Here is a 27,434-nt window from a genome sequence, read left to right on the forward strand (position 1 = left end):
AGTATTTTTCATTTCACCTCATACAAGTAGTGTAGTGTAATCTCTATCGTGAAAGTGTAACTTACAAACGTAGATTTTTCTTTTGTTTCATAACTGCACTCAAAAACAAAACAATAAAACTTTATAGCCTACAAGTCCACTCAGTCCTCCTTCTTGTTCAGCCAATCGCTAAGACAAACAAGTTTGTTTACGTTTACGGGAGATACTGCTGCCTGCTTCTTATTTACAATGTCACCGGAAAGCGAGAACAGGCGTTCTCATGGCACTTCTGTAGCCGGCATTGCAAGGTATTTACGTGCCAGATATGCTAAACATTCATATGCCTCTTTCTGCTTCAGCTACCATTTCGGAGGACATGCTTCCATGCTGATGATATTCGTTAAATAATAGTGCATTAATTAAATTTCTGACTGAATTCCTTAGGGGAGAATTGTATGTCTCCTTCTCTGTTTTACCCGCAATCTGCCATATATTTCATGTTATAACCGTCTTGGATTATGACCCAGCAGATGTTGTTTGATTTACGAACACTGTCACTGCAGATTTGGCAAAGATTTGCAAAGTGTGTGAGATTTCTTAAAAATAGCTACAGCACGTGACCCATGATTTAAGAATCTGAAGTGCTGTCCAAAATCTGAGAGGGATGAGGTGTGGAGCATGCTTTTAGTAGTCTTAAAAGAACAACACTCAGATGTGGAAACTATAGAACCTGAACCACCACTTCTCCTGGTGGCATCTGACTCAGATGATGAAAATGAACATGCATCGGTCCACGTTACTTTGGATCGTTATCATGCAGAACCCTTCATCAGCATGGATGCATATCCTCGGGAATGGTGCTTGAAGCATTAAGGAACATATGAATCTATAGTGCATCTGGCGCTTTATTTTGCGATGCCGGTTACAACAGTGCCACACAAATGCCTTTCAGGTGACATTGTAAACAAGAAGCTGGCAGCATTATCTCCTGCAAACGTAACAAAACTTCTTTGTCTGAGCGATTTGCTGAAGTAGGACTGAGTGGACTTGTAGGCTCTAAAGTTTTACATTGTTTTATTTTTGAATGCGGGTTTTTTTGTACATAATTCGACATTTGTAAGTTCAACTTTCATGATAAAGAGATTGCACTACAGTACTTGTATTAGGTGAATTGAAATTGAAAATCTTTTGTTTTTTACCATGCAAATATTTGTATTCGAAAATAAAAATAAAGTGAGCACTGTACACTTTGTATTCTGTGTTGTAATTGAAATCAATATATTTGAAAATGTAGAAAACATCCAAATATATTTAAATAAATGGTATTCTGTTATTGTTTAACAGTGTGATTAATTTTTTTAATCGCTTGACAGCCCTAAATGAGACTGTGCACAGATCTACTGGAAAGAGTATCAACTCTCATGTTCCAGGACATAAGCCAAACAATAAATGATACGGTTGGTGTAATAGGGCCTCTTCGATGCCACTTCTGTCTCGGTCTATAAACCACGCAGAGAGCCTTGTGCTGGTTCAACACCCTGTGCAGTTTATTTATTATTGAGTCCCACTGCCTTAACAGCATTCCTAGCGCCTTTGCTCTTCCCCTGCTTGTAATCTCTCTCTTCCTCTTACTGCCTGCTTTCCCCCTTTCCATTTCCTTCCTGTGCCTATTCATGTGCTCTCGCTAATGACTTAATTAGCCTTTCTGCCCTACCCCACCCACAAATTAGGCACAGGTTTGCCTCCTAAACTCCAATCTGCTATGCCTGATTGGAGCTGCTGTGAACAGAGTACTGACTCAGGGCTTCCTACCTAGCACTCTGTTACAGTTGGGAAGAAACATCCCGATGTTTAAGTTATTACATAATTGTCCACCTTGTGGTTTTTTCTCCCTTTCCGCTACAATATCTTTCTCTGTCAGAAACAGGATACTGAAGTAAATAGACTACTGATCTTTGGTATAGCCAGTTTTGTGTTGCTGTGTTCTGGTTCACAGACACTGATAACTCCCTTCCAATTTTGCACTATTCCAGGGTTTCATGGTTCATTTAGTAAGTTTCCAAGCTGGCTAAACAAATAGCCCACCAGGATGTTCTTAAGGGTGGAGTGAAAAGAAAAGTCAAAATTAAATGAAGTAAAAAATATGTTCTAAATGCCCCCTGTGAACATCCCATATAAATATTCAGGGATTCACTTCAACATAATTTATACAAGAATAACGGAACTAAAGTCAAGTTACTTTAATGTTACCAAGATATTTAATCTCACTGGCTAACTCATGTTGTTTTCTTCAGAGAAGTGTAAAGTGAATGGTTTCAATGAGTACTTAAAAAAGAATAATTAGATTGTCTGTTAGTTTTTGAGTGAAAAATAGCCACCGACCCTTGTTTGCTATTTTAAGCAGGTTATGGTTACTTTGGGTCAGAAGTAGATATACATATTTTTTCTTCTCTAATTGTTATCTTCATCAAAAGTTAAACATATATTGCAGAGAACCAAAAAATAATATTTAATAATTGGAACTTAGAATAAAACTAGTTTAAATAAGACACATGCTTCAATTAGTTTTAATAAGACATAAGCTTCCACAGCAAATTAAAAAAGGGCCTAAATGGATAAATTAATCTTTAACAACATTTTAGGGATGTTGCTTTTTTTGTCTCATCTAAAAAGGAAACGTGTCCAAAAAATGACTTCTTTTCCTAGTCGGATTTGTTCTAGGTTTTCAGAAATTATGACGATACACGACAAGATATTAGTTTTTTTAAATCCAAAACAATCAATGTTAGGCCAAAAACTAACTTTCATTGTCATGATCAAAGCATATCAGTGACTGGAAAATAAGAGAAAATTCCCTTGAGTCTTGCAGTTCATCTTCACATATGATTTTTCAGCAAAATGTTCCCTATAAATAAGTTATTATTGCATTATCCCTTAGCATCAGGAAGAAAGGAAGTTATAAGGGAGGCGATGTGGGATGTGCAGTGGCTGACCTTTCTCAGTTGCTTTGTGAGCAGCTACAGATATTGATTACTATCAAAATGTTTTCCGTGCTCTCGGACAGAAGGACGTGGTGCTCTGGAAAAGGGCACTTAGCCCAACAAGCCTGCCTTGTTTGTTTCTTTGTTTTTCTCTTCTCCTGATTTACAACTTTATTTTTCAATCACTTGTCCTCCTCCACATACCAAGTTGCCATTAAAATTTCAAATGGTTTCTTACATAGTTTTTACCACTACATGATTAGCTTTGTGCTTGAAAGGTGGTGTTATTTTGGTACTGTTATGTTATGATTATAACAATAGAAAATACACTGTATAGTTAGTCATAAGGGCCGTCAGTCAAGGGACTACTTTAAATCTGGAAGGCTGTCAACCATGTAACTGCAACTAGTCAAATACAACTGACAACAATCCTGTCTAGTAATCTAGTCAACTGTTCCCCACAGATCATGATGGTACACGGAGCTATTATGGTTCCATCTAGAGATGCAGGAACTAGAAAGAGAACCGTCCATTATTCTGATTACAAAAGCTATGTCTGCAACTCCTTATCTTTTTTTTTTTTTCCTCTTCTTGCTGGAAGCATAGAGCAGGCGGGTCAGTCCCCTTTACCATGCCTTCCCTTCTGATTCTTCTGCATGGAAGAAGGAAGAATATACTAAATTAAGGAGGAGGCAAAATAGCCTTTACCTTAGCATGCTCAGGACCACCCTCCCATCCCTGCATCCTTTTTGGTCTCTTCTTCGCTTGCAGTCTCTCTTGGATTAGACTGATTCCCCATCCTCACAATGGCTGTGTTAGCAATTCTACGTAAACAGGACTAAATGATTAGAGAGTAGTTCTGTTGAGTAAGAAGGTGCCATTTTTACACAGATGTTTTACAGAAGAGACATTAATTTCTAGTACTATTGATTTAGTCTTTTCTCTAATGAAGGTAAATTCAATCTCCTTTATTCTTGGTTTATAACAGAACAATAGATCAGGGTAAGTACTCTTGGCCAGGTGCACTGCCTTTTATGCTCTGTTTAGTGCAGCCTGGGACATTTAATGAATTTTAATAGTAATTCAGGTTGTTAAGTAAGATACCATTTTACTCCATTCTACTATGGATCCATACGTTAGTCAACCAAATTCTTATCAAATTCTCTGTGATATTGTCTTGGACATGCAGGAAGAAACACAAGATGCAGAGAACGTGGTTTAATTAGGCTACACCTTGATTAACTTGACTTATCTGGGAACTATCAGCAACAATTCATACAGTGCAGGTCATGATTCCTTTCTTAATTGTTTCCACTTGGTAGAGAGCTGCCATTAGCTCCCCATTCCTCCAAAACTAGTCCCCGGCCATTGCTGGGACTCTTCCATCCTCCCTTCTTATGAAGGTTAAGAGGTTGAGGAAGGGGGGTTGTCATAACTATAAAGGGAGGGTAACAGCCCTCCTGTGTACAATACTATAAAATCCCTCCTGGCCAGAGACTCCAAAATCCTTTTACCTGTAAAGGGTTAAGAAGTTCAGGTAACCTGGCTGACATTTGACCCAAAGGACCAATAAGGCGACAAGATACTTTCAAATCTTGGTGGGGGGAAGGCTTTTGTTTGTGCTCTTTGTTTTGGGGGTTGTTCGCTCTTGGGACTGAGAGGGACCAGACATCAATCCAGGCTCTCCAAATCTTTCTGAACAAGTCTCTCATATTTCCAACTTGTAAGTAAACAGCCAGGCAAGGCGTGTTAGTTTTTATCTTTGTTTTCTCAACTTGTAAATGTACCTTTTTGCTAGAGTGTTTATCTCTGTTTGCTGTAACTTTGAACCTAAGGCTAGAGGGGATTCCTCTGGGCTCTTTAAGTTTGATTACCCTGTAAAGTTAGTTTCCATCCTGATTTTACAGAGATGATTTTTACCTTTTTCTTTAATTAAAAGCCTTCTTTTTAAGAACCTGATTGATTTTTCCTTGTTTTTAGATCCAAGGGGGTTGGATCTTGATCCACCAGGAGTTGGTGGAAGGTATGAGGGGGGATGGTTAATTTCTCCTTGTTTTAAGATCCAAGGGGTTTGGATCTGTATTCACCAGGGAATTGGTGAAGAGTCTCTCAGGGCTACCCAGGGAAGGGAATTAGCACATTTGGGAGTGGTGGCAGCGGACCAGATCTAAGATGGTAGTTAAGCTTAGAAGTTTTCATGCAGGCCCCCACATTTGTACCCTAAAGTTCAGAGTGGGGAAGCAGGCTTGACAGGGGTTGTCTCCTCGCTGTGCCAAATATTAAGAGCACCAACCCCACTCCCCAGCTTCTTTAGGGGATGCCTTTCCCTAAGTCTACCTTGAATGCTGCTTTATCAGGGAACTGGACGCTGATGTGTGGAACAAGTACCTGCATGGGACACCTGACACCTGCTCAGTCACGGCAGTTTGAACCTAACCTCCTGACCTACCTCTCTGGGTCCCTGAGCTGCTGTGGAAAAGGCAAAAAAAAACCCACCTCATCGTGGCAACTTTGGTGCAAAGGGAAAAATTCCTTCCCAGTTCTCAAAAAGGTCACTAGCACAATGCCAATAGCACAGATGACAAAAATCCCAACCTGTACTAATCCCATGGATGGAAAGGTAGGAGCTGTAAATTCAGGCATGAGAGGGGGCTCAGACTGGAGGAACAGGGCTTATGTGACCTACCCCAGAGGCACAGGAACCAGTAGCTTGCAGTGGCCCAACAAGCACTCAGCTGATGCCTTCCCCTGCTTCCTTTCACCTCCTCTCAACCCCTGAGGAAGGGTAGGAAAGAACCACAACCCTTTTTTCCCATCATTTCAGGCAAAGTCACCCCTTTGAGGTTGCACGGGTTGCATTCTGAATACCTAACATTCATTTTGTTTTAATTTGTTTTTCTTAGCAGTTCCTTAAAGAATTCCAGTAAATTAGTTAAGCAAAACTCTTCTCTTACAAAGATGTCATAGCTGTTTTTAATCAAATTAACTCTTAAGGTATTCCTTCAGAAACCCACAAAACTGTATTAGATCTTATTTACCTAGGCATTTAGAAAAGGACTCCCAAAATAAGGAGGGTGACTCACAAGGTGTATGATCTGCAGGCTCTGCCTTTTATGCAGATGCATTTACAAGCACACATTGACAGGTCTAAAACTAATATTTGAAAACAGAAAAAAAGTTGGACTGAATTGGAAAAGGTGATCACAGGCATTTAATGGCCTGGCTGTCACAAGTTACAGATAAGCTTTTTTCTTATTCTTTTTCCACGTGAGCAAATAATGTCTGGTAGTCTGTGTCTCAACAATAACTCTGCTTTCCTGAACCCAAGTATCCCTGCTTGTGCTTGAGTAAGAGATAAAGTCTTTAAATTAGATTGTGAAGACATGAAGCACAGTTTATAGTCCAAAGTGAGTAAACATTTAAGCAGATATGGGCAGTTTATCAATTGGCAGTGTAGATGGATGGTTTCCTGTAAAAGAAAAAAACAAACTCAGCTGTAGTTTTGTATCAACAATGACCATTGATTGTCAATCAGTCAGCATATGGAGGATGCACTTTAAGGATACTCAGTGGTACAAAAGCTGTTCTTTGTGCTCCAGCAAAATGTAAAGCATGATTAACTGTTAATGAATTGACAGCCACACACATATCCCAAGTGTTCCCAGATTTCATAAAGTTGTCTCTTGTCCACTTTAAAATGGAGGAAACTGAGCATTTGTTTTACTTCCTTCACAAGAAAAATGTTTTTCACCATGGTAGTTTTCAGTATGTTTTAGCACAAGTGCCATTTCAGTTAATCTTGTCATCCTTCCTTCCAGTTTGTTGCATTTACTTGCCATACATGGCTTCAAATGAAATTGCAAACTGTTCAGCACAGAGACCATTTCTTTCTGGGTTATTGTACCGGGCCCTCTATGAATGGGTACAATTCTCAGTGGGTCCTTAATAATAATAATAATAATTAATAATAAATGATGGTCTGTGTTTGTGCATTGTCTAGCACAATGGAGTCCTGATCTATGACTGGTGATCCTAGGAGTGATGGTAATACTACCACAGCTACTAACAGATTCAGACATTATAAAGCCTGAAGGGATTACGTGATCATCTAGTCTGACCTCCTACACAATACAGACCATAGAACTTCCATGAATTTATTCTTGTTTACATAGGAGCATATTTATTTTAGAAAAACATCCAATCTTAACCTTAAAATTGTCAGTGATGGAAAGGCTACCACAGCCGTTGGTAAATTGTTCCACTGATTAATTAACCTCATTAATTAACCATTTCCAGTCAGATTTATCATGCTTCAACACCGAGCCACCACATTTTGTCATACCTGTGTCTGCTAGATTGAAGAGTCCATTTTGATTCCCCATGTAGGAACTAATAACATGTTCTCAAGTCACCTCTTTACCTTAGTAAACAAAGTTGACCAAGCTGAAGTCTTATTACATGTCTTGAATGCCTGGCGAATTGAATAAATAGAGACCAAACTGAGATGTAGAGATCTGCCCTCTAGCTTATTATGGTATGGTTAAATATCCGTATTCAGAATGCTTAGAACGTAACGGGTCAATGGAGTAGTCTGAAAGATGCCTGTATAAGTGCTGCAGAAAGGTATGAAAAAATAAACAGTAGAATAATCAGGAACACAAAAAAGTTTTTCACCAAAATTTCCCAATGCAAGAAATTAAATAAGAAAAATTACTCTTATTGTTGGAAAATAGTGTGCCGCAAAAATTCCAATGTGTTTGTAAGCTCCTTAAATCCCCTTGTTAGTGAATCTTGTCTAGCTTATCAAAATTTATGTTAAAATCTCCCAATGCCAATCTTAAATAGAGGAATCAGGAGGAAGCCAGAAAACTTCTTTATAAATAAAGAAATAGTACCTGTGAGAAGGGAAGTGCAGGGACGTTGAACTATTAATATAGTTGGGGAAAATGTGATTATTCCTATTATGTAAGCATCATCTGGACCAAATCCAGGTCATATTTAGGATATCCTCACACGATGGGTGGCTTTTCTCTTAACGAGAGATCCCAGTGATGTGGTGATTACTGCCCTGAGCCCACAGGTGCAGTGGATGGTTAAGACAGGATCCATAAATTTGAGGCTTTGTCTACACTGCCTTGCTTTTAGCGACATGGCTGAGCTGCTAAAAGGGGTGCAATGTAGCTGCTGTTTGTTGGCAGGAAAAAGGTCTCCTGCCAACAAAAAACTTCCACCCTGCACAAGCGGCAGCGGCTTTGTCAACAAGAGATTGCTCCTGCCAACAATGCTCTGTTCATAGCGGCGCTTTTCATCAGTAAAACTTTTGTCATTCGGGGAGGTGTTTAACACCCCTGAACAACAAAAATTTTGCTGACAAAGCCTTAGGCTAAGAAGGACTCATTCAACATAAAATTTGGATCCAAAGATCTTTTGAATGGGGTCCCATTATCAGCCAGTATGAGGTCTTCCCCAGGGATTCAAGTGGAGGAGCTAGTATTGGTAGGGACAAGGAGCCAGGTGGGAGTTATTTGGTGAGATTAAATCCAGCACCTATTTTGGCGTATTCTACCACTGCACATGTTTAGTCACTGGTGTGGAGCCATGTAGTAAGATGGTGTGCAGAATCATAAAATTGCTTTGTGTCTTAATATGAACGCAGCAGGAGCCACTTTGGATTAATAAGTACATTGAAAGACCAATCCTGTGCTCAAACTTGAGTTACTGAGTACCTAAATCCTTTCTACACTTAAGTACATGAATTACTAAAAGAACATGGAGCTAAAAAGTGATAAAGATTTTAACACAGTTGATCATAACTGAAATACAATGGAAAATTAATCTGACCAATCTTATATTACATTAAAAAAATCATAATGAAATTATAAAAAGGAACATTGCCCATCTCCACACCAGTTCCTTCAGACCTTCTATCAATTCTCTTATGAATGGAGGCTGCTGTATCATCCTTTCCTCTTTACTCTCTGCAGCTTTATATAGGCATTAATTAACTTACATCAATCCTGCACAATCTTCTTTGCAACTCTTGGCAGTTCTCGCTTTCTCCATTAACTCTCCTGAAGGTTTTTTAACAGAGAACTTTCTTCCCGGGAGTCATTTTTAATGCACAGTATCAAGGTCAGGGTGTGCCAAGGTTTCTGAGTCTTTGCACTTGAGCTGCTCACTCTAGACAGTGATTGTAAAGTATTATTCTACCTTGATTTTAAATGAATACAGGGCTAGAAAGCTCTGTTAAGTTCTCTCTGCACAAGCAGAGTAGACATGCAACAATCAAAGCTTTTGTATACTGCTCTACCAATGAGCCTCCACCTGACCCAAAAAGACCACTTTCTGGGATGAGAGAGTAGTTCAGTTGCTATGGTACTTTCAGTCTGTGCTGAAATTTTATGCTATGGATCTCTGTCCAGTAGAATCTAAACTAAGACCACCAATTCATTTGTTGTTTGTTCATCAGAGAACAGCTACTTTTGATCACTACATTCATAAGCCAGATTTAAAACAATAACCTGAATGGCTCTGTATTCCTTTATTTTTCTCCAATTTTTATTTTTGTTTTACTTTTATTCACCTGGCTTGATCATTGCGGCTGTGTATTGTATTGTGGCAATGAACTAAATAAATGAAATTAAAACTAATGGCTAATTAGAAAACTGCATGAAGGTTACATATCTTTTGCTTAAAGTGGAAAAGAACTAAAAATCTGTGTGTAGCCAGTTCGCTACCATTTGGCTTTTAATGATAAGAGTACATTTTGTTGAAATGTAACTACTCATTTCAAATCTTTTGTTAATTATCTGTATGAGGGCTTTCAATATCAATTATGAGGTCAAGATTTTGATTTAAAATATTTGGGTGGAAGTAGCAATTAAGGCTGCAGTCCAAAATCTGTTCTCCTAAAATCTATTTAGTAAAGGTAGTTTTTCAAATGTACAGCACATAAATGTATTATACAAAGTTAAAGGACGGACAGCATAGTTGGATTTTTGTTACTAGCTCTGATCTTTATCCACTCTTATCTCATTGAAGACCACTGTTGCATTAGTCTACTGCAGTGTTTCCCAAACTTGGGACGCCGCTTGTGTAGGGAAAGCCCCTGGCAGGCCGGACCAGTTTGTTTGCTGATCACGGCTTCCACAGGCCGCAGAGCTGCTGGAAGCGGCGGCCAGTATGTCCCTTGGCCTGCGCCGCTTCCAGCAGCTCCCATTGGCCTGGAGCAACGAACCGTGGCCAGTGGGAGCCACAATCAGCCAAACCTGCGGATGCAGCAGGTAAACAAACCGGCCCGGCCCGCCAGGGCCTTTCCCTACACAAGCGGCGTCCCAAGTTTGGGAAACACTGATCTACTAGATTGTCTTCTTCGGCAGTTATGCTGTGGTGTTGATAAGATGGTTAGCAAAGCCCATCTCCCCACTGAATATACCACAGTAGCAGTGTTTGCCAGGAGTCATAATCTTTAACGACATCCCTCAGAAGTGCCATATCAGACATGATGCCTCTGATGCATGAACCACAAGATTGACTCACATGAGTGCTATCATGATTTTTAACCTTCTTATTGTTTCATATTCACCCACTGGGAAGCACAAGGTTTGCCTGCTATATCTTATACTACTGTGGTTCGTCATGTTGCAGGGTTCCTTTCCTTTGCTATTGTGATAACATTTTATTTGAATTTGTCATTTATCCCAAAGAGGTAATGGAATACTCAGATATATAATGAAAAAAAGAACATATTTTATATGGCAACACTGAAGTGAACAACCTGCTGGACTTAAAACATCTTTGCATTCCTGTAGTTTATAGATTAATTTCCAGTTAATCAAAGTTCACGATTCTAATGAGCAGTGATGAGAGAGACTTTTTTTCTTACAGCATCAGGTTGCGTTTTTTGCAGTTGTAAGGCAAATTTTAAGGAAGGCTTTAGGGATCATAGCCAGCCTTCATTATCAGTGCATGACCGCTTTGTAACTAACTGCAACTTTAATATCCAAGGAGATTTGCACACTACAATCTGTTTCTTTGTTCTTCTTTTTAATAATTGATCTTTGTGATGTTATTCACAACTGTGTTAGTGTGCAAAGATTTGTTTGTCCATCAAACCTCAAGATATGTACAGCATGTAAGAGATGCATTAATTTTTTATTTGGTTCTTAAGGAAACAGAGCAGTAAGCTGGCTGTGCTGAACCAAAGAGGCTTACTTCAGTGAATCCTAATAATCACAAGGGGGAACATGTACTCACATTTTGCTTCAACTAGCTCCCTAAACAACATATAATTTTCCTCGATGAATCTATTTCTCTGCCAGGAGAGAGTCATTTGTACAAATAAGCTCAAATAAACTTTTCATTTGATCTTAAATGCGGTGGCGAGGAAAAAAAAATATTAATCTGAAAGCTGTCTGGTTCTCTACACCAACAAATATACGTTTGTGCATTATATTTAGTCCATCAAATAGCTCATAATTAAGGTTTTAGCTAAATTCAAGAGGGTCATTTGTTTATAATATTTATACTTTACTGGAAATCTGAAATTATTGTTCCCATCTGCACTTTTCCTTCCTCAAATATTTTGCCAGACTATGGAGAATTAAAAATACGTAGAGAATTAAATATGTTTTCCATCTTTTTTTAATATCAGATTTATCCTGACCATTAAATAGACTGTTTCTCATAATCTCTGATATAACAAAGATATAGGACTAATATGTTTGGGGAAATAAGTACAGCATTCTTCATGAGCACTTTATATAAAAAAGTGATATCATTTTCCCTCTAAGTGCTTTTTTCCTTTTTCAATCCTTTAGTCCCTGCTATGGTAGCATCTCATTGTTTTAGCCCCAACAACATTGAAGAGTAAACCTTTGTATGCATTCATGATTCTTTCTGCATGAAAAAGCATTTCCTAACATCTGCTCAAAAGTTGTTTTTTCTTTGATTTTCACTTATACCCGTTTGTCCTAGCATCCTGGGTAAAAAGTGGAAACTTCATTTAAAGATTTTTATGCGCTTTAATCAAATCCGCTTTTAACATAATCCCAAAGAAGACAACTGCCACATGAAACATGATCACTCAGCCCGTCTCTTATACCTACCACTTTCCTCTGTAAAATGTAATCCTTATTTTTCTTTTGTATTACAGTGATCATTTTTACAAAGAAAAGTGGATAACAAAACCTCCTTGTAGAACAAAATAATTCTGAACCTTTTCATTAAAGACCGTAAATGTATCTCTTTGAATAAAAGTACAATTTATATGGTATATTGGTGTGAGATTTTATATTTATGTACAGATATTTTGAGAGGGAAATATTATATGAATGCTGTTACAAATGTGCTGCAGGTACCCACAGCAAGACTTTTATTCGTAACTCTGAATTTTCTTTTGTTTTGCAACATTTAAATGTGACGTGACTATTAACTTAATACGTAGTGTTTTGTGTTTTAAGAGCAATGCATAGTTATGTAGTACAACTGGCAATTGGTGGTATATGGTTTGAGTTCTTGTGGACCTATATTGTAGTAACACAAACTTTCTCTTTTTAAAAAGCAGTTTCTAAGTATAAAACATTGCCAGTATCGAAGCAGTGTTTCACTTCTGGGTAATTAGGTAACCTGACCTACAATCTGCCCAGAAAAGGGCATGGCTGGTGTTCAATACCCCAAAAAAAGATAACCTGAAATTGCACCATGGTGTGTCATAAGCAAAGAGCTTCAGCGCAGTCATCTGAAGGAGAATGTAAACAGAATAAAGGCCAGCAGAAGAAAGGAGAAATGAAAAAGTGTGAAGATTTAAAAATTTTAAAATCTGTTTTCCTCCTTTTATTGTTTCTTTCTCTAGCTGATCTCCTTGTCGTCCTCAGCCGGGAAGAAATCTTTGCCATATCCATGCAATTTTTATCACTGAACTCTAAAAGGCAAATTTTGCAGATGAAAATTGACTCTTCAGTTTTCAAAGCCTGTGAACTTCTTCCAAAGTCTTGCAGAAGCCCAAATATGGGGTGGCCAGATGAGAAAGATTTGTCCTTTAAACCAGTGGTTCTCAAACTGGGGCCGCCGCTTGTTCAGGGAAAGCCCCTGGCAGGCCGGGCCGGTTTGTTTACCTGACGGGTCTGCAGATTCGGCCGATCGCAGCTCCCACTGGCCACGGTTCGCCGCTCCAGGCCAATGGGGGCTGTGGGAAGCGGTGCGGGTCAAGGGATTTGCTGGCCGCCATTTCCCGCAGCCCCCATTGGCCTGGAGCGGCGAATCATGGTCAGCGGGAGCCGCGATCAGCCAAACCTGCAGATGCGGCAGGTAAACAAAACGGCTTGGCTCGGCCCACCAAGGGCTTTCCTTGAACAAGCGGCGGCCCCAGTTTGAGAACCACTGCTTTAAACCAAGTCTATTTATACTACAACTGATACCATTTTCTCCTGAGCTGAGGTATGTAAGATTCTAACTCAATCTCGGGCACAGGAGAATCCCTCTAACAGTGAACTACCGAAAGGGCAGGTACTAGACATAGTGGAACTTTGAGGTCCCCAGAAGGAATTTTCCCCTTTATTAACTTTCCTCAGGCCAGCACCTGTCATAGCTATTCTGCCAGATGGGAAGATGCTACTAACACACAATTTTGCCATTTTCAAAATGGCGATTTTTTTCAAAATGAACACAGAAAAAAGTAAAAAAAAAAAAAAATGTATAGGACTCCCTTTCTCACCTATCTATGGTTAAGCTCTTGGCATGCAGAGTTTTCTGCAGATGAATCATAAGCAGAATGCATGTGTTTTATGTATAGCTGGCAAAGATTCATTTAAAGTTAGCCAGAAAGATGGGCAGACACACAAGTGTGTGTGTGTGCGCGCGCGTGTGCAGTGTTGGTCCAAGGAGACTAGATAGACAAGGTGAGGTAATATCTTTTGTTGGACCAACTTCTGTTAGTGAAAGAGACAAGTTTTCAAGCTTACAGAGCTCTTCTTTGGGTCTAGGAATGGTACTCAGTGTCAAAGCGAAATGCAAGGTGGAACAGAAAAGGAGTTAACAGATGTTGTGAGACCATTCAATGTGAAATGAGTGATTAACATCTCTACAGTCATAGGACAAGGAGGTTGAGTGGGTTACAGATTATTGTAATGAGCTGTAAATCCAGTGTCTTAATTAAGTCCATGATTTTTGGTGTCTAGCGGAGTTTTGGAATTTAATTTCCCAGGCTCATCTTTTGATGATGATGTGCATATTTCCTTTGAGCATGAGAACTGAGAGGACAGATATGGAGTGATCGTTTTGTGAAAAGTTGTTGCCCACAGATAATAGGGATGGTTTTATCTTGTATTATTTTTCTGTGTGAGAGTTCATTCGAGAGCATAATGATTCTTTTTTCATCCACATAGTTGTTGTTGGGGCATTTAGTGCACTCGATGAAGTACATCACATGTTGTGGCTAGTAGTAGTAGCAGGTGTTTTTTCTGGATTGTATTTTGCTGACTCCAGATAGAACCAGCAGCAGGAATGATAATATACATGTATCTGTTATGTCACTTGAGTAAACTAGAAGAAACTATGAAAAAGTAGGGGTCATGGCCGACCAGAACCTAGTAGCTTATGGCAGCTTGGGAGGCAAGTATTCACCAAGACATGGAACACATATTGGAAATAAGAGAACAGTGTAAAAAATTGAAATGAAAAGGTTGATGAGGAAGGTTATTGTTCAGTGCAAAAATGAAGTTTTTTGGTAGTGGGCTTTGATGTCATAAAAAGATATTTTCTAATGGCAAAAATATGAAGTTGAGCAGTGAAAGCAGCTTGTGTAGGTACAGTGAGGATCTCCATATTAAGTCCATTTTGTAAATAAAAATAAAAAAATGACAGCTATCCTTTGTGCCCTGTGCAGGACAATTAGTGATAGGCATACTTAGTAGGAAATGTACCATTATAAAGGTACAAATGGCCACACCAGCAAAAACTCAACCAACCTACTTCTTTTGCTCATTTATAAAATGGCAAGTTTGAGATGTGGGGGTTACTGAATACACTCTTACCAAAGTTTTCAAATTTGTGTCCTAGAATAAGGTGCTTGATGAAATCTTGGTCCCATCAAAGTCTATGCTACCATTGACTTGAGTGGGCCAGGATTTCATTCCTAAACTGTATGTAGGTACCTAAATAGGCTGACTGGTTTTCAGAAGTTTTGAGCGTGTGCAATTCTCACTGACCTTAAATGTCTAAATATGGATTTAGGGAACTAGTTTGTATCCCCTTAGTTTGAAAATATTGCCCTCAGTACATATTCACATATATAAACACAAGTATAGTCAATTTTGTGTTTTCAGGAATACTAATGGAAAGAGGTGATGTTCCAAAAACTCAGATGAATATGTATTTGTGCAGTTATTCACACTCAAAAGTGTCATGAAAACAATTGTAATTGTGTTCTTGTAAATGTTCGTGCCACAAGTGACTTGCTTCAGACATCCTCCTGCCTGTAAAACTAGTTATACAATGGTGAGTAAGCATACATTGTTAATTATATATCATAAATACTCATGAAACAATGTTGGTAACATGTATTTGGAGGGCACATGATATATTCACATAAAACATTGATTACGGTAAATAATCTCAAATAATAAAAAAAGAGATTAAATTTGCTGAATAAATGTTGTGTTTCAAATAGTTTACCCAGCTCTGTTTAAAATATTCACCTAAAGAACTGATTAAGAAAAATAAGCAATAATTGTAAAATTCTAAGGTAGATGCCACACAATTATTTGAGAGGATAACAGGCCCAAAAGCAAGAGGGCAATGAACTGAAGCTAAGAGAGGATTAGGAACTTGAGTATTTCCAGGAGAAACTGCTTTATAAAACATATAACTTAATAAGTAGGCTAGGTTCCCAGGACCTGTAATAACAAATGAACACATTCAAAACAGTGAAAGTATTGAAACAAAATAAAATATTAGAGGCTTCAAATATTAAAAGCCAGGTGGATTGACTTTGATTAGTCACATTTCCTATTTTCTCATCCTGATATAGGTTTTGGTTTCATCTCGGTGCTGTTCATTCTTTTTCCTTCAGGATGGCTCATTCTCTACCATGAGTGACCCTCATCTAGTCCGCTCAGTTTTCAACAAAGACAATTCTGGGTAGTCAATGTATTTTATCAGATGATGGGCCTGATATTGCAGTCTTCATTCACACAGAACGCCTTTTCACTTCAATTGGGATTTCTGTCTGAAGGAAGGATCAGGCCAAACGTAAATTTTCAGATACATCTTTTTCAGATTGCTTTCTAGGTTATGCCTTCCTACTATAAAACATTATGGAGTGTTCCTCAATGTAATCACAATATGTCAATGGCTGCTGGGCTACTAGTTTGTTAATCTGTGACTTTTTTTTTCTTAAGGTTATGGGGATTTGCTTTCATTGCAGTTTGTGAAGTTGCAATTAAATTAAGTCTCTGCCAGTTGTGATCAAATGTGCAGAGACAGAACTGGCCAAAAAAAGAACGGATAAAATATTGTTTTCTTCTTTTTTTTCTTTCTCTCAAAATATTGTTGCTTTTTAACAGTGTATTTGGTGCAGTAAATACCATTCTTAAGGTCTAATTTTCAGAGGTGCTCTGAACTTTGAATTCCCTTGACATCAGTGGGAGCTGTAGGTACCTAGCACCTCTGGGGAAAAAAACAGGTCATTTGCTACTAAATAGGGTGCCATATAGGGTAGGTTCTTTCAGGGTACATCTACACAGGGATAAAAGACCCACAAGATGGCCATGGCTGGCCTGGGTCAGCTGATTGGGGTTTTCAGGGCTCTGGCTACAGGGCTGAAAATTGCTGTGTAAACATCTGGTCTCAGAATGGAGCCAGAGTCATGGGATCCTTGACAGTCCCAGACCTCAGGGTCCAGCCCAAGCCCATGCATCTACACTATTTTCAGCCCACCAAGCCTGAGTCAATGGACCCGGGCCTGCCACGGGTTTTCTTTTTTTAATCCCTGTGTAGACACACCAGAATAGCCCAGTGGCTAGAGCACTTTACTACAGTGTGAGAGACCCAAATTCAAATTTCTTTGCCATAGCAGGTGGAGGGGGGAATTGAACCTGGGGCTCCCACATTCTAGGTGAGTGCCCTAACCACTGAGCTAAAAATTGTAAGGAGGCTACCAACCTCATCACCACCACAACCTTCTCCTCATCAGGAGGTTTTGTGACTCCAGCCCAAAATACCACAATTATTTTGATTTAACATTTTCAAAACATTTTGATTTTTTGGTTCGGTTGAGATTATTCGACATAAATTTATAAATAATTTTGTATTGACTAAAACTGCAATTTCTAGCAGATAAACTATTCGCCAAAAATATTTAGCCCAGCTCTAACCATAATAAAGATGTGTCTTCATGAGCTCCTTAAATGTGCAGAAAGTAAGGGTGTTCGGTTGAGCCTAAAAAGGCCCGGTTATTTCATGTGTTAAGGGGCAGCAGGGAACAACGCACTGAGATTTTTGAATGAGCAGCTGACAAGTGGGTGCAAGATTGCCAACATTCGGAGAACCCAGAATTTAATTTGGGTAGATGTGCAGAGGTAGGCAAAAATCATGCTGGGCTCTTTTTACCTTAAATATGTTTCTTCTTCTTTGTAGATTTGAGTTACGTCATTTGCGTGATTTGGGCAGACATAGAGGCTGAAATTTTTAGAATTTAAGAAATTCAGACAGATAGCTTCCCTTAGTGTCAATGCAGGATGTATAGCTAAATCACCTAGACTGCTTTGAAAATCTCAACCAGAACATTTTAGAAATTGTAAATTAAACTGCAGTAGAAACAAACAGAACTGTAGTAACTTGTATTTAAAGTGCCTTCACACTGGGGTCTTGCCTTTCTTCCAGCTTGCCACTTGCCATCCTCAAGGTTTCTGTCTGAGACAGTCTGATGTAGGTCCATTATCTTGCCTACATAAGCCCAGGGGGTTGCTATAGAATAATTTCATGCATTTCTATCTCCCCATAGGTGTTCCTGCTGTTCTAGTTGTGAAGAACTATTTTAGTATTTCTAATCATCTTCTCTATCTCTCTCAAACCTATTAGTATTTCATGTTGCACTCTCTCCAAGGTTTGTATGGATTGCTACATGTTCGGGATCATTAGGTACTAACTCTTTTTTCTTTTCCCTTATTGGATACATGATAAAATAGTAGATTAACACCTCATTTCATTACTGGTCTAGTAGGCACTATGTATTTCAAAACCTCACTTTTAAGTGTGTCTAATCTAGGTAGAAATCTGCTTCACTTGTGCAAAATATCATCCTTCAGTAATTCTTTAACACAGATGATTCTTTAATTTCCCACCTCCCCAAGCTGTAATGTTTTGGTTTCATTTGTACCTGATTTTTTTTTCTTATAGAAAAAGAAACAGGAGGTTTCACTCAATGCTATCAAAATCACATGCTATCAATGCTCTTCAAGAAGCAAAAGTGTAGCCGCAGTACGGGCGAAGTCTATACACAGCCATTTTTTTTTAATTAAATTAGAATTTCCCCAATTTACAGTGCATAAATAATGGAAAAATCCTATTTTCAACATTTCTCATGCAGGAGGCACTGAAGGAAAACAACAAGAGGAGAGAAATGGAGGAGAAGACCAAGAGAGCCAAGCTGGCAAAAGAGAAAGCTGAACGAGAGAGACTAGAGCGACAGCAGAAGAAGAAGCAGCTGATTGATATGAACAAAGGTAAGGCACTATTTTCAGTAGAGGAATTTGTAAACAGAATAAAAGATATTCTAGTTAAGACTCCTCCAGGTTAGTATGAAAAGTCCTTAATTGCTATGTTGAAAGTGCAGAAACCAAGTAAACTTTTTTAGTGTAAATTTTCTACTTTGGTTTGACATACCTGATTTTCATGTTATTCTGCATCTGTCATTCACTATATACAATGTCTCTTCCAAGGCATTTTGTGGTAAATTATTGGCTTGTTTTCATTTGTTGCAGTTAATTGATTTCTTTTTATATGGATTTCCTCCCAAGAAAAAGTTTTACTTGTTTTGTTGTTAATTTTATTATGTAAACATCTCTATAATCAAGATATTGTGTCAATTAACGTCTTTCTTTTTGAGCTTGAAGGCTCCATATTGTAAATGGATGTTCTCCCAACAGTACTATTATGAGCTGAAAAATCTGGTTCAGCTGTGAGCCTAAATACAGAGTGACACTTCAGCATGATAAAAAGTAATGTGTTGAGCTTACTGGTTAGCTAGACTGACATTATGTAGTTCATGAGGGCATTCTATGAGAAAGCCCCAGAGGGAGAGGAAGGAGGAATCAATTGGCTCCTAATATCTATTTTTTGCAAAGTTTCAGAAGACTGCAAAATGCAGGCTTTACTTTCCATCTCTTTGGACTCCATAACTGAGAGAAGAAGACACAAATATGAATTAGATTGAACAAGAGATTACTTTAGACTTCAGTTGCTGTTCTCCTTCTGTGATCATTTTTGTGCTGTTGTGAGACTGAACTAATCCTTCTCAATCATAAAACATATAAAAATGCTCAGTATGTGACTACAACTTCTCTTTTCAACTCAGTGAACAAATCTGACAGGTTCACTTCTAGCAAAATAATAGATTTTTTTTTTCTTTGACAAACCTTATGTAAGGTGCCAAGATATATAAGTTTTGTACCAGAATGATGTTACAATAAACCTTATAATTAGCGTGAATTGAGGTAGCACTAAACTGGAGATCAATCAATTAGGAAGAAGTGTTTGAAATAAAAACATTATATTTTAAGTGAGTATATACAGTATTTGTAGTGAAAGGTAGTTTATTCAGGGATGCCTTACACTTCAGAAATATTAGGACAAAATTTTCAAAAGTGATCAATGATTTTGTGAGCCTTTATTTTTGGGTGTCCAGCTGGAGAGGCCTTTGGCCTCATTTCCAGATATGTTGAGCACCCACAGCTCTCATTGAACCACAGGGAGTTCTGAGTGCTCCTCAGTTTTGAAATCAGGCCCAAGATATCCTAAAAAATGGAGTTCCCATGGTAACTGGCCTTCATTTTCTATGAAAACTGCTGTGCCAATATAGTTTTAACACAGTTTGATTAAAATGTCTCCAAGTGAGTTTAACCAGGGACTTCCACACTATAGCACGCCTGGAAAAAAAAAATATGGCTAAGATTTTCAAATATGACCAGTGACTTTGGGTTCCTCAATTTTTGGTGGCCCAACTTGAGACATCTTAAAATGGCCAGCATAGCAAAGGGTGTGTGTTGGCGCTTTCTGAAAATGAGGCCACTTGAAAGTGTCTCAAACTTTCACCCAAAAGTGCACCCAAAAATTGAGGAACTCCAGGTTACTGGGACTTTTGAAAACTGGGACTGGCGACATAATATTGTTCTTTCTTCAAGTTTGCTACACTGTGTAAGTCCCTGTCAGTCTTTTAATATAATTAGCTGGTCTAGCAATATTCTGTATGCCCTTTTGCAGTTATTTCATATCTTCTCGCTTTGTAGAAAAAAGTGGTCTACCTCTCAGCCTAGATTCTTTTTGCTGCCTTTCCATTGAAATCATAATTCCAGCAGTATGTCTGTGAAATTACATGCTTAATTGCAATATATATGGGAAATAAGGGGGGAAGGGAAATAAGGACAACCCCAGGGACAGACCAGTCAGTTTAACTTCAGTACCCAGAAAGATAATGGAGCAAATAATTAAGCAATCCATTTACAAACACCTAGAAGATAATAAGTAGCCATCAGCATGGATTTGTCAAAAACAAATCATGTAAAAACAATCTAATAGCTTTCTTTGACAGGATAAGAAGCCTTGTGTATGTGGGGGGGGGAAGTGGTAGATGTGGTATATCTTGACTTTTAGTAAGGCTTTTGATACTGTTTAAGTTGGACATTAGGAAAAACCTCCCTAACTGTCAGGGTAGTTAAACACTGGAATAAATTGCCTAGGGAGGTTGTGGAATCTCCAACGTTGGAGATTTTTAAGACCAGGTTAGACAAACACCCATCACGGATGGTCTAGATCGGGGTCTCAAACATGGGCCACATGCGGCCTGCGGAGTTATTTCCTGTGGCCCCCCATAGGCACCGATTCCACCGGCAGCCAAGCTCCCCCCACCCCAATCGCACCGCATCCCTGCTCCTCCGCCTACCTCCCAGCACTTCCCGCCGCCAAACAGCTGTTTGGCGGCACTTAGGACTTTCCAGGAGGGAGGGGGGAGGAGCGGGGATGCGGCGCACTCAGGGGAGGAGGCGAAGAAGAGGCAGGGCTGGGGCAGGGATTTGGGGAAGGGGTTGGAATAGGGGCAGGGAGGGGGCTGGGTTGGGGCGGGGACTTTGGGGAAGGGGTTGGAATGGGGGTGGGGAAGGGGTGGGAAGAGTGGGGTGGGGCCTCATGGACTAGACAAGGAGTCTGAGGTATGAAGTTCAGCATGTATGATTCTTTGCTGTGAGTAGTTGGGAAGAATGTTTGTTAAAAGTGGTAACGTATTTTGTATTAGTTACTTTAAAAAGTTCCTGCCATTACAGCTATGTTGATAGACTGTTAATGTAGATCATCATCAGTGTAACAGGTGTTTATATTTTATTAAAACCCCTCTTCGCATTACAGTTTTTAAAAAGTTAATACATTGACTTTTAATAGCATACTATATTCCTCTTTGTTTTTTTCATTTTGACTATACCTTTGTATCGTTATATGAAAAGGTTTCAGTGATGCGGCCCTTGGGCCAATGTACTAGTCCTCATCTGGTCCTCGTGGTGATTTGATTTTGAGGTCCCTGGTCTAGATAATACTTAGCCCTGCCATCCGTGAGGGGACTGGACTTTTCTTTTTAGGGGGAAAGGGAAATTCTTAAATAATGGTGTAAAAAAATCAGGAAAAAGCTAGGACAATCTACTTTCTGAATATGAATAAATTGATTCCTGACTAGTTTTCCAGAACATGTTGTTGCAGTGACCTTGTTCATGAATATGTGAAGTCATCTTACTGGAGAAATTTAATTAAATTTTCTTGTATATGTAACAAAAGCCATAAAACCATGGGTGGGAAAATTAATGCATCGTCATTTTGACTAAAGAACAGTATACAAGCCAGATAGTTGGCTGTGTCAACCAGTTGAAATGTGATTTCAGTTTTGCACCACCATTATGGAGGTCTATGAAAGAGATTGAAAAACAAAAATAACATCCGTTTGTTTTAAAGGTTTAAAAACTGTAAGAAGAATTTGACTACATTTTTTAAAATAATTCCTCTTACTATTTTACAGAAACATGATTGACTCTAGTTTACAAATATTTGTATTTTGATCCCATATGTCCAGTTCTCTCCTGTAATTGAAAGAAATTGGAATTTGGAAAAAAGCACAAAGAGCCTGACCCAGCTACTACTGAAGTTGGTGAGATACTCCCATTGACTTCAACAGGGGCTAGATCAAACTCAAAAACTCTGCCAGGCCTGACTTGTGCAGTTTCTTCTTGTGGAGGGGCTGTCAGTCCTGTGCACTAGTTGAGATGAGGCCTTTAAAACCCACAGAGCTTGATGATCATCAAGAAAAATTTTGTAGATCCCAGGGCTTTAGTATAGATTGCCAGTACTTTAATGTTGCTGTCCACCTTCCCACCTGGCAGCCCTTAAGAGCTGTGTTCTATGTCTCTGCACATCCTCACTTTGAACAGTGTATGCATAGAGTGGAACCAGTATATAAATATATTAGGGTCTTGTGGGTAATGTGCTATAGAATACAATTTCTTTCCTGCTGCTGTATCCTCTCAGACCTCCATGCTCTGTCCCAATATCCTGCAGAGGGGCTTCTGGAAAGTAGGAAAACCATGCCATCAGCCCACTATGCTTTGCCTTTCAACGTTTTACAAGCATTTCCACCCTTTGTTCTGCTTATGTTACATTTTGTGCCCTCCAGAAGAGGGTGCCTTTGGACCATAGTGCCCAAAATAATCTGAATGTTCTGAAAGATAGTTGCCACCATCACTGGGCAATGAACATGTCAACTACACTTTCAAACCTAAATCCTGGTCTTCACATAGTTTTTGTACCAGTACAGCTATTTGTACTGGTTCAGCCTTTACTGTGGGTGCAGTTATAGTGATGCAAAGGTACCTTATACCAGTCTACCTTATTCTCTTCTCATGTGGGAATTGCTATACCAGTATGTTGCATCCACACTAAAAGAGTTGTACCACTTTAATTATATTGATATGTAGTTAAATCAGTGCATTAGATAAGTCTTTGTATAATTTATATTTGGCAAGAATGGCTAGTCACCTGTAAACACTCAGAACTTTGCAATGAGCCAAATTAGGACAGTTTTCTTTTCATCTAGGTCGGTGATCTTTCTTAGATGTGCAACTAATTATTTTTAAGAGAACATATTTATTAGATACCTTGCTATATTTGTTGACAGTGATAAATTATGTTTTCCTAATTCTTTCATGTTTTGCATTGTATTTTTAAATGTAGTTGTACAAACTTCCACTGTATCACTGTAACTTATGCACAGAGATGTACATATTCAAATTCTTTTTGTGGTAGTCTTGTAAAAATTCTTGGACATAATATTTTTGGAAGCTTATGCACGTGATTTTGCCACAGAGCCTCTAAACCACATTACATTTGTTTGTATGTTTTTTTGTTTGTACGTTTGTTTGGTTGCTTGTTTGTTTTATTTGAAGTGACTTCTTCAGAGTTTGCTGTGAAACCACATACTCTAACATTATTTTGCATCTGCCTAGAGTGGGAAAGACACCATATTAAAAAAAAAAAGAAGAAGAAGAAGCCATAGATTTGTTCAGATAAGCCTTTGATGACTTGTGTAGGCGGAAAACTCTGTTAATTCACAATATGATGTGAAGTCTTTTCTATTTAATTTCAGTTTAAATACAAATTCTTCCTAAAAGAATAAACTTCCATTTTATTAGATTAAGTTTAGTGAGATGTGTTCAACACTTGACCAATCACTAAGCTTCCTTTATTCCTTATTAAGTGTCCACTGTCAGCTGACAGTGTTGGAAATTTGTTTTAATATGTAGCCATATTAAGGAGATATTCTGGGATATGTGATCAAGACAGTTTGAGGCATAATATGTCTTGCTCATAACCATGAAGGAACTTTACTGGAAGTAGATTTTAACTGAAGTTTCGCTGTAATTTGGTCCTTGATCTGTGTGGAAAATACCAAGGTGTGGTTGACTGTCCACTGTAAAATGTGCTGAAACTACTGTATATAATACTCAACTGCCGGTAACTATTCTCAGTGACCTTGTTCAAATCTTAACCGGGGCCTGATGATGTAAATAACCTATCTACCTGTCTTCATTGCTGAAGTATGTGTTATCTTCTATAATAAAACCACTATATACCATAATAACCATTCCATGTGTTATACCTCTAGTGCAAAAGACAATTAGAATCCAGAACAATCTGATTCAATAAGTATGTCTTAGTTTGCCAAACGAGGTTTTTTTACTTGATACTTTCAGCTCTGCAGGGTCATTGCTGCTTATGAAAATGGCTTGCAATTTTTTCTAAGCCAACATGACACAGAAGTCATAGTGGAAAGGTGCATATGTCTTCTCAAGCTGTCATTTTGACAAGGTGACTCTTTTCACCCGGGAATATTTTAACCTAGCACTGTTTTTTTCACTCATTCTCTAACTATATCTTTGAATATAAAATTCTAATGCTCTCCTAAAGCCTTTCTGAATGGAGCAAACAAGTGCCTTCTGTTTTCCAGCTTCTTAGTTTACATGTCTAAAGTAATCTTACTGCCTACCTGCATTTTAAGGGCTGAATCAAGGATTTTTTTTTAAGTTTTGTTAAGTGACTAGCATATTTTAGACATTATATAAATATCAACAGCAATAACAAATCCTGCTTCCTGCAGCTGGTAGGACAAAAGATTATAGGGAGCCCCTTTTGCCCCTACTCCAACAGTCAAGCAAAGGATACACTGGACAATATCTGTGCTAATCATAGAATATTAGGGTTGGAAGGGACCTCAGGAGGTCATCTAGTCCAACCCCCTGCTCAAAGCAGGACCAATTCCCAACTAAATCATCCCAGCCAGGGCTTTGTCAAGCCTGACCTTAAAAACCGCTAAGGAAGGAGATTCCACCACCTCCCTAGGTAACCCATTCCAGTGCTTCACCACCCTCCTAGTGAAAATGTTTTTCCTAATATCCAACCTAAACCACCTCAACAGCAACTTGAGACCATTACTCCTTGTTCTGTCATCAGGTACCACTGAGAACAGTCTAGATCCATCCTCTTTGGAACCCCCTTTCAGGTAGTTGAAAGCAGCTATCAAATCCCCCTTCATTCTTCTCTTCTGCAGACTAAACAATCCCAGTTCCCTCAGCCTCTCCTCATAAGTCATGTGCTCCAGCCCCCTAATCATTTTTGTTGCCCTCCTAGGGTGACCAGATCACCCAAGGCAAATATCGGGACGCGGGGGGGGGGGGGGGTGTGACGCGGGGGGGCGTGGCCAAAAAAAAAAAAAACTTCCTCCGCAAGCGCTGGAGGGAGGCCCGGGAGACGCAGGGGAAGCGCGGGGCCGAGGTGAGTAACAGTCCGGCCTGGCCGCGAGCAGGACTCAGTTGGGTGGTTGGGAGAGGAGGGGGGCGGCCCGCGGGGCCAGGCAGCGGCTGTTCTCACCCCCGGGCAGCGGGACTCGGGAGCAGCTGCTGCTGCAGCTCCCACTGCCGTGGGGGAGGAAGCGGCCATGGCGCTCCGTGTCTGCGGCACCTCCGAACCCCCCGAGCCGGGGCCTGCTGCGGGGACCCAGCAGCGCGTACGCTGGGCCCAGCCCCTGGCCAGCGTCTGGGCTGCTGCCCAGCTGGTGCTATCCCGCGGCGGCCCCGGAGTGGGGGCAGCGGGCCCCAGCCCCCCCGTCCCGCAGGGGAACGAACGGGGCTGGGCGGCCGATGCCTCCGCCCCGGGGCCGCCGCGGGATAGCACCAGCTGGGCAGCAGCCCAGACATGACTGGCCAGGGGCTGGGCCCAGCGTACGCGCTGCTGGGTCCCCGCAGCAGGCCCTGGCTCGGGGGGTTCGGAGGTGCCGCAGCCACGGAGCGCCATGGCCGCTTCCTCCCCCACGGCAGTGGGAGCTGCAGCAGCAGCTGCTCCCAAGTCCCGCTGCCCGGGGGGGGAGAACAGCTGCCGCCTGGCCCCGCGGGCCGCCCCCCTCCTCTCCCTACCGCCCGACTGAGTCCTGCCTGCTCGGGGCCAGGCCGGACTCTTACTCACCCCGGCCCCGCGCTTCCCCTGCGTCTCCCGGGCCTCCCTCCAGCGCTTGTGGAGGGAGGGGGAATGGTGAGCCCGGGGAAGAGGCGGGGATTCAGGGAGGGAGCCAATCGGGGGAGGAGGGGGCGGAGTCAGGGCGGAGGGGGGGCGCGAGCACTTCCGGGCTCCAGGCTCCGGGGCATTTCCTTGTTTGTCCAGTGTCCCGACCGCACGTCGGTCGGGACGCGGGACAAACAAGGAAATATCGGGACAGTCCCGATAAAATCGGGACGTCTGGTCACCCTATGCCCTCCTCTGGACTCTTCTCAATTTTTCCACATCCTTCTTGTAGTGTGGGGCCCAAAACTGGACTCAGTACTCCAGATGAGGCCTCACCAAGGGGAATGATCACGTTCCTCGATCTGCTGGCAATGCCCCTACTTATACAGCCCAAAATGCCGTTAGCCTTCTTGGCAACAAGGGCACACTGTTGACTCATATCCAGCTTCTCGTCCACTGTAACCCCTAGATCCTTTTCTGCAGAACTGCTTCCTAGCCATTCGGTCCCTAGTCTGTAACAGTGCATGGGATTCTTCCGTCCTAAGTGCAGGACTCTGCATTTGTCCTTGTTGAACCTCATCAGGTTTCTTTTGGCCCAATCTTCTAATTTGTCTAGGTCCCTCTGTATCCTATCCCTACTCTCCAGCGTATCTACCACTCCTCCCAGTTTAGTGTCATCTGCAAACTTGTTGAGAGTGCAGTCCACGCCATCCTCCAGATCATTAATGAACATATTGAACAAAACCGGCCCCAGGACCGACCCTTGGGGCACTCCACTTGAAACCGGCTGCCAACTAGACATGGAGCCATTGATCACTACCCGTTGAACCCGACGATCTAGCCAGCCTTCTATCCACCTTATAGTCCATTCATCCAGCCCATACTTCTTTAACTTGCTGGCAAGAATACTGTGGGAGACCGTATCAAAAGCTTTGCTAAAGTCAAGGAATAACACATCCACTGCTTTCCCCTCATCCACAGACCCAGTTATCTCCTCATAGAAGGCAATTAGATTAGTCAGGCATGCCTTTCCCTTGGTGAATCCATGCTGACTGTTCCTGATCACTTTCCTCTCCTCTAAGTGATTCAGAATTGATTCCTTGAGGACCTGCTCCATGATTTTTCCAGGGACTGAGGTGAGGCTGACTGGCCTGTAGTTCCCTGGATCCTCCT

The 27,434-nt window shown here is 40.4% G+C and overlaps 1 protein-coding gene across 6 annotated transcripts in view; it reads left to right on the top strand.

Annotated features, from left to right (window-relative positions):
• DIAPH2 (diaphanous related formin 2) overlaps positions 1 to 27,434 on the top strand; it is an 869,427-nt gene that overhangs the window by 662,130 nt on the left and 179,863 nt on the right. For all 6 annotated transcript variants that reach the window (XM_054038969.1, XM_054038972.1, XM_054038973.1 and 3 more), the window contains one exon: positions 18,547 to 18,682. In XM_054038969.1, coding sequence (XP_053894944.1) covers positions 18,547 to 18,682 — 136 coding nt within the window. The remainder of the gene's footprint in view (positions 1 to 18,546; positions 18,683 to 27,434) is intronic.

This window comes from Malaclemys terrapin, chromosome 9, assembly GCF_027887155.1.
Source record: "Malaclemys terrapin pileata isolate rMalTer1 chromosome 9, rMalTer1.hap1, whole genome shotgun sequence".
In the NCBI taxonomy this organism is placed as follows: Eukaryota; Metazoa; Chordata; order Testudines; family Emydidae; genus Malaclemys; species Malaclemys terrapin.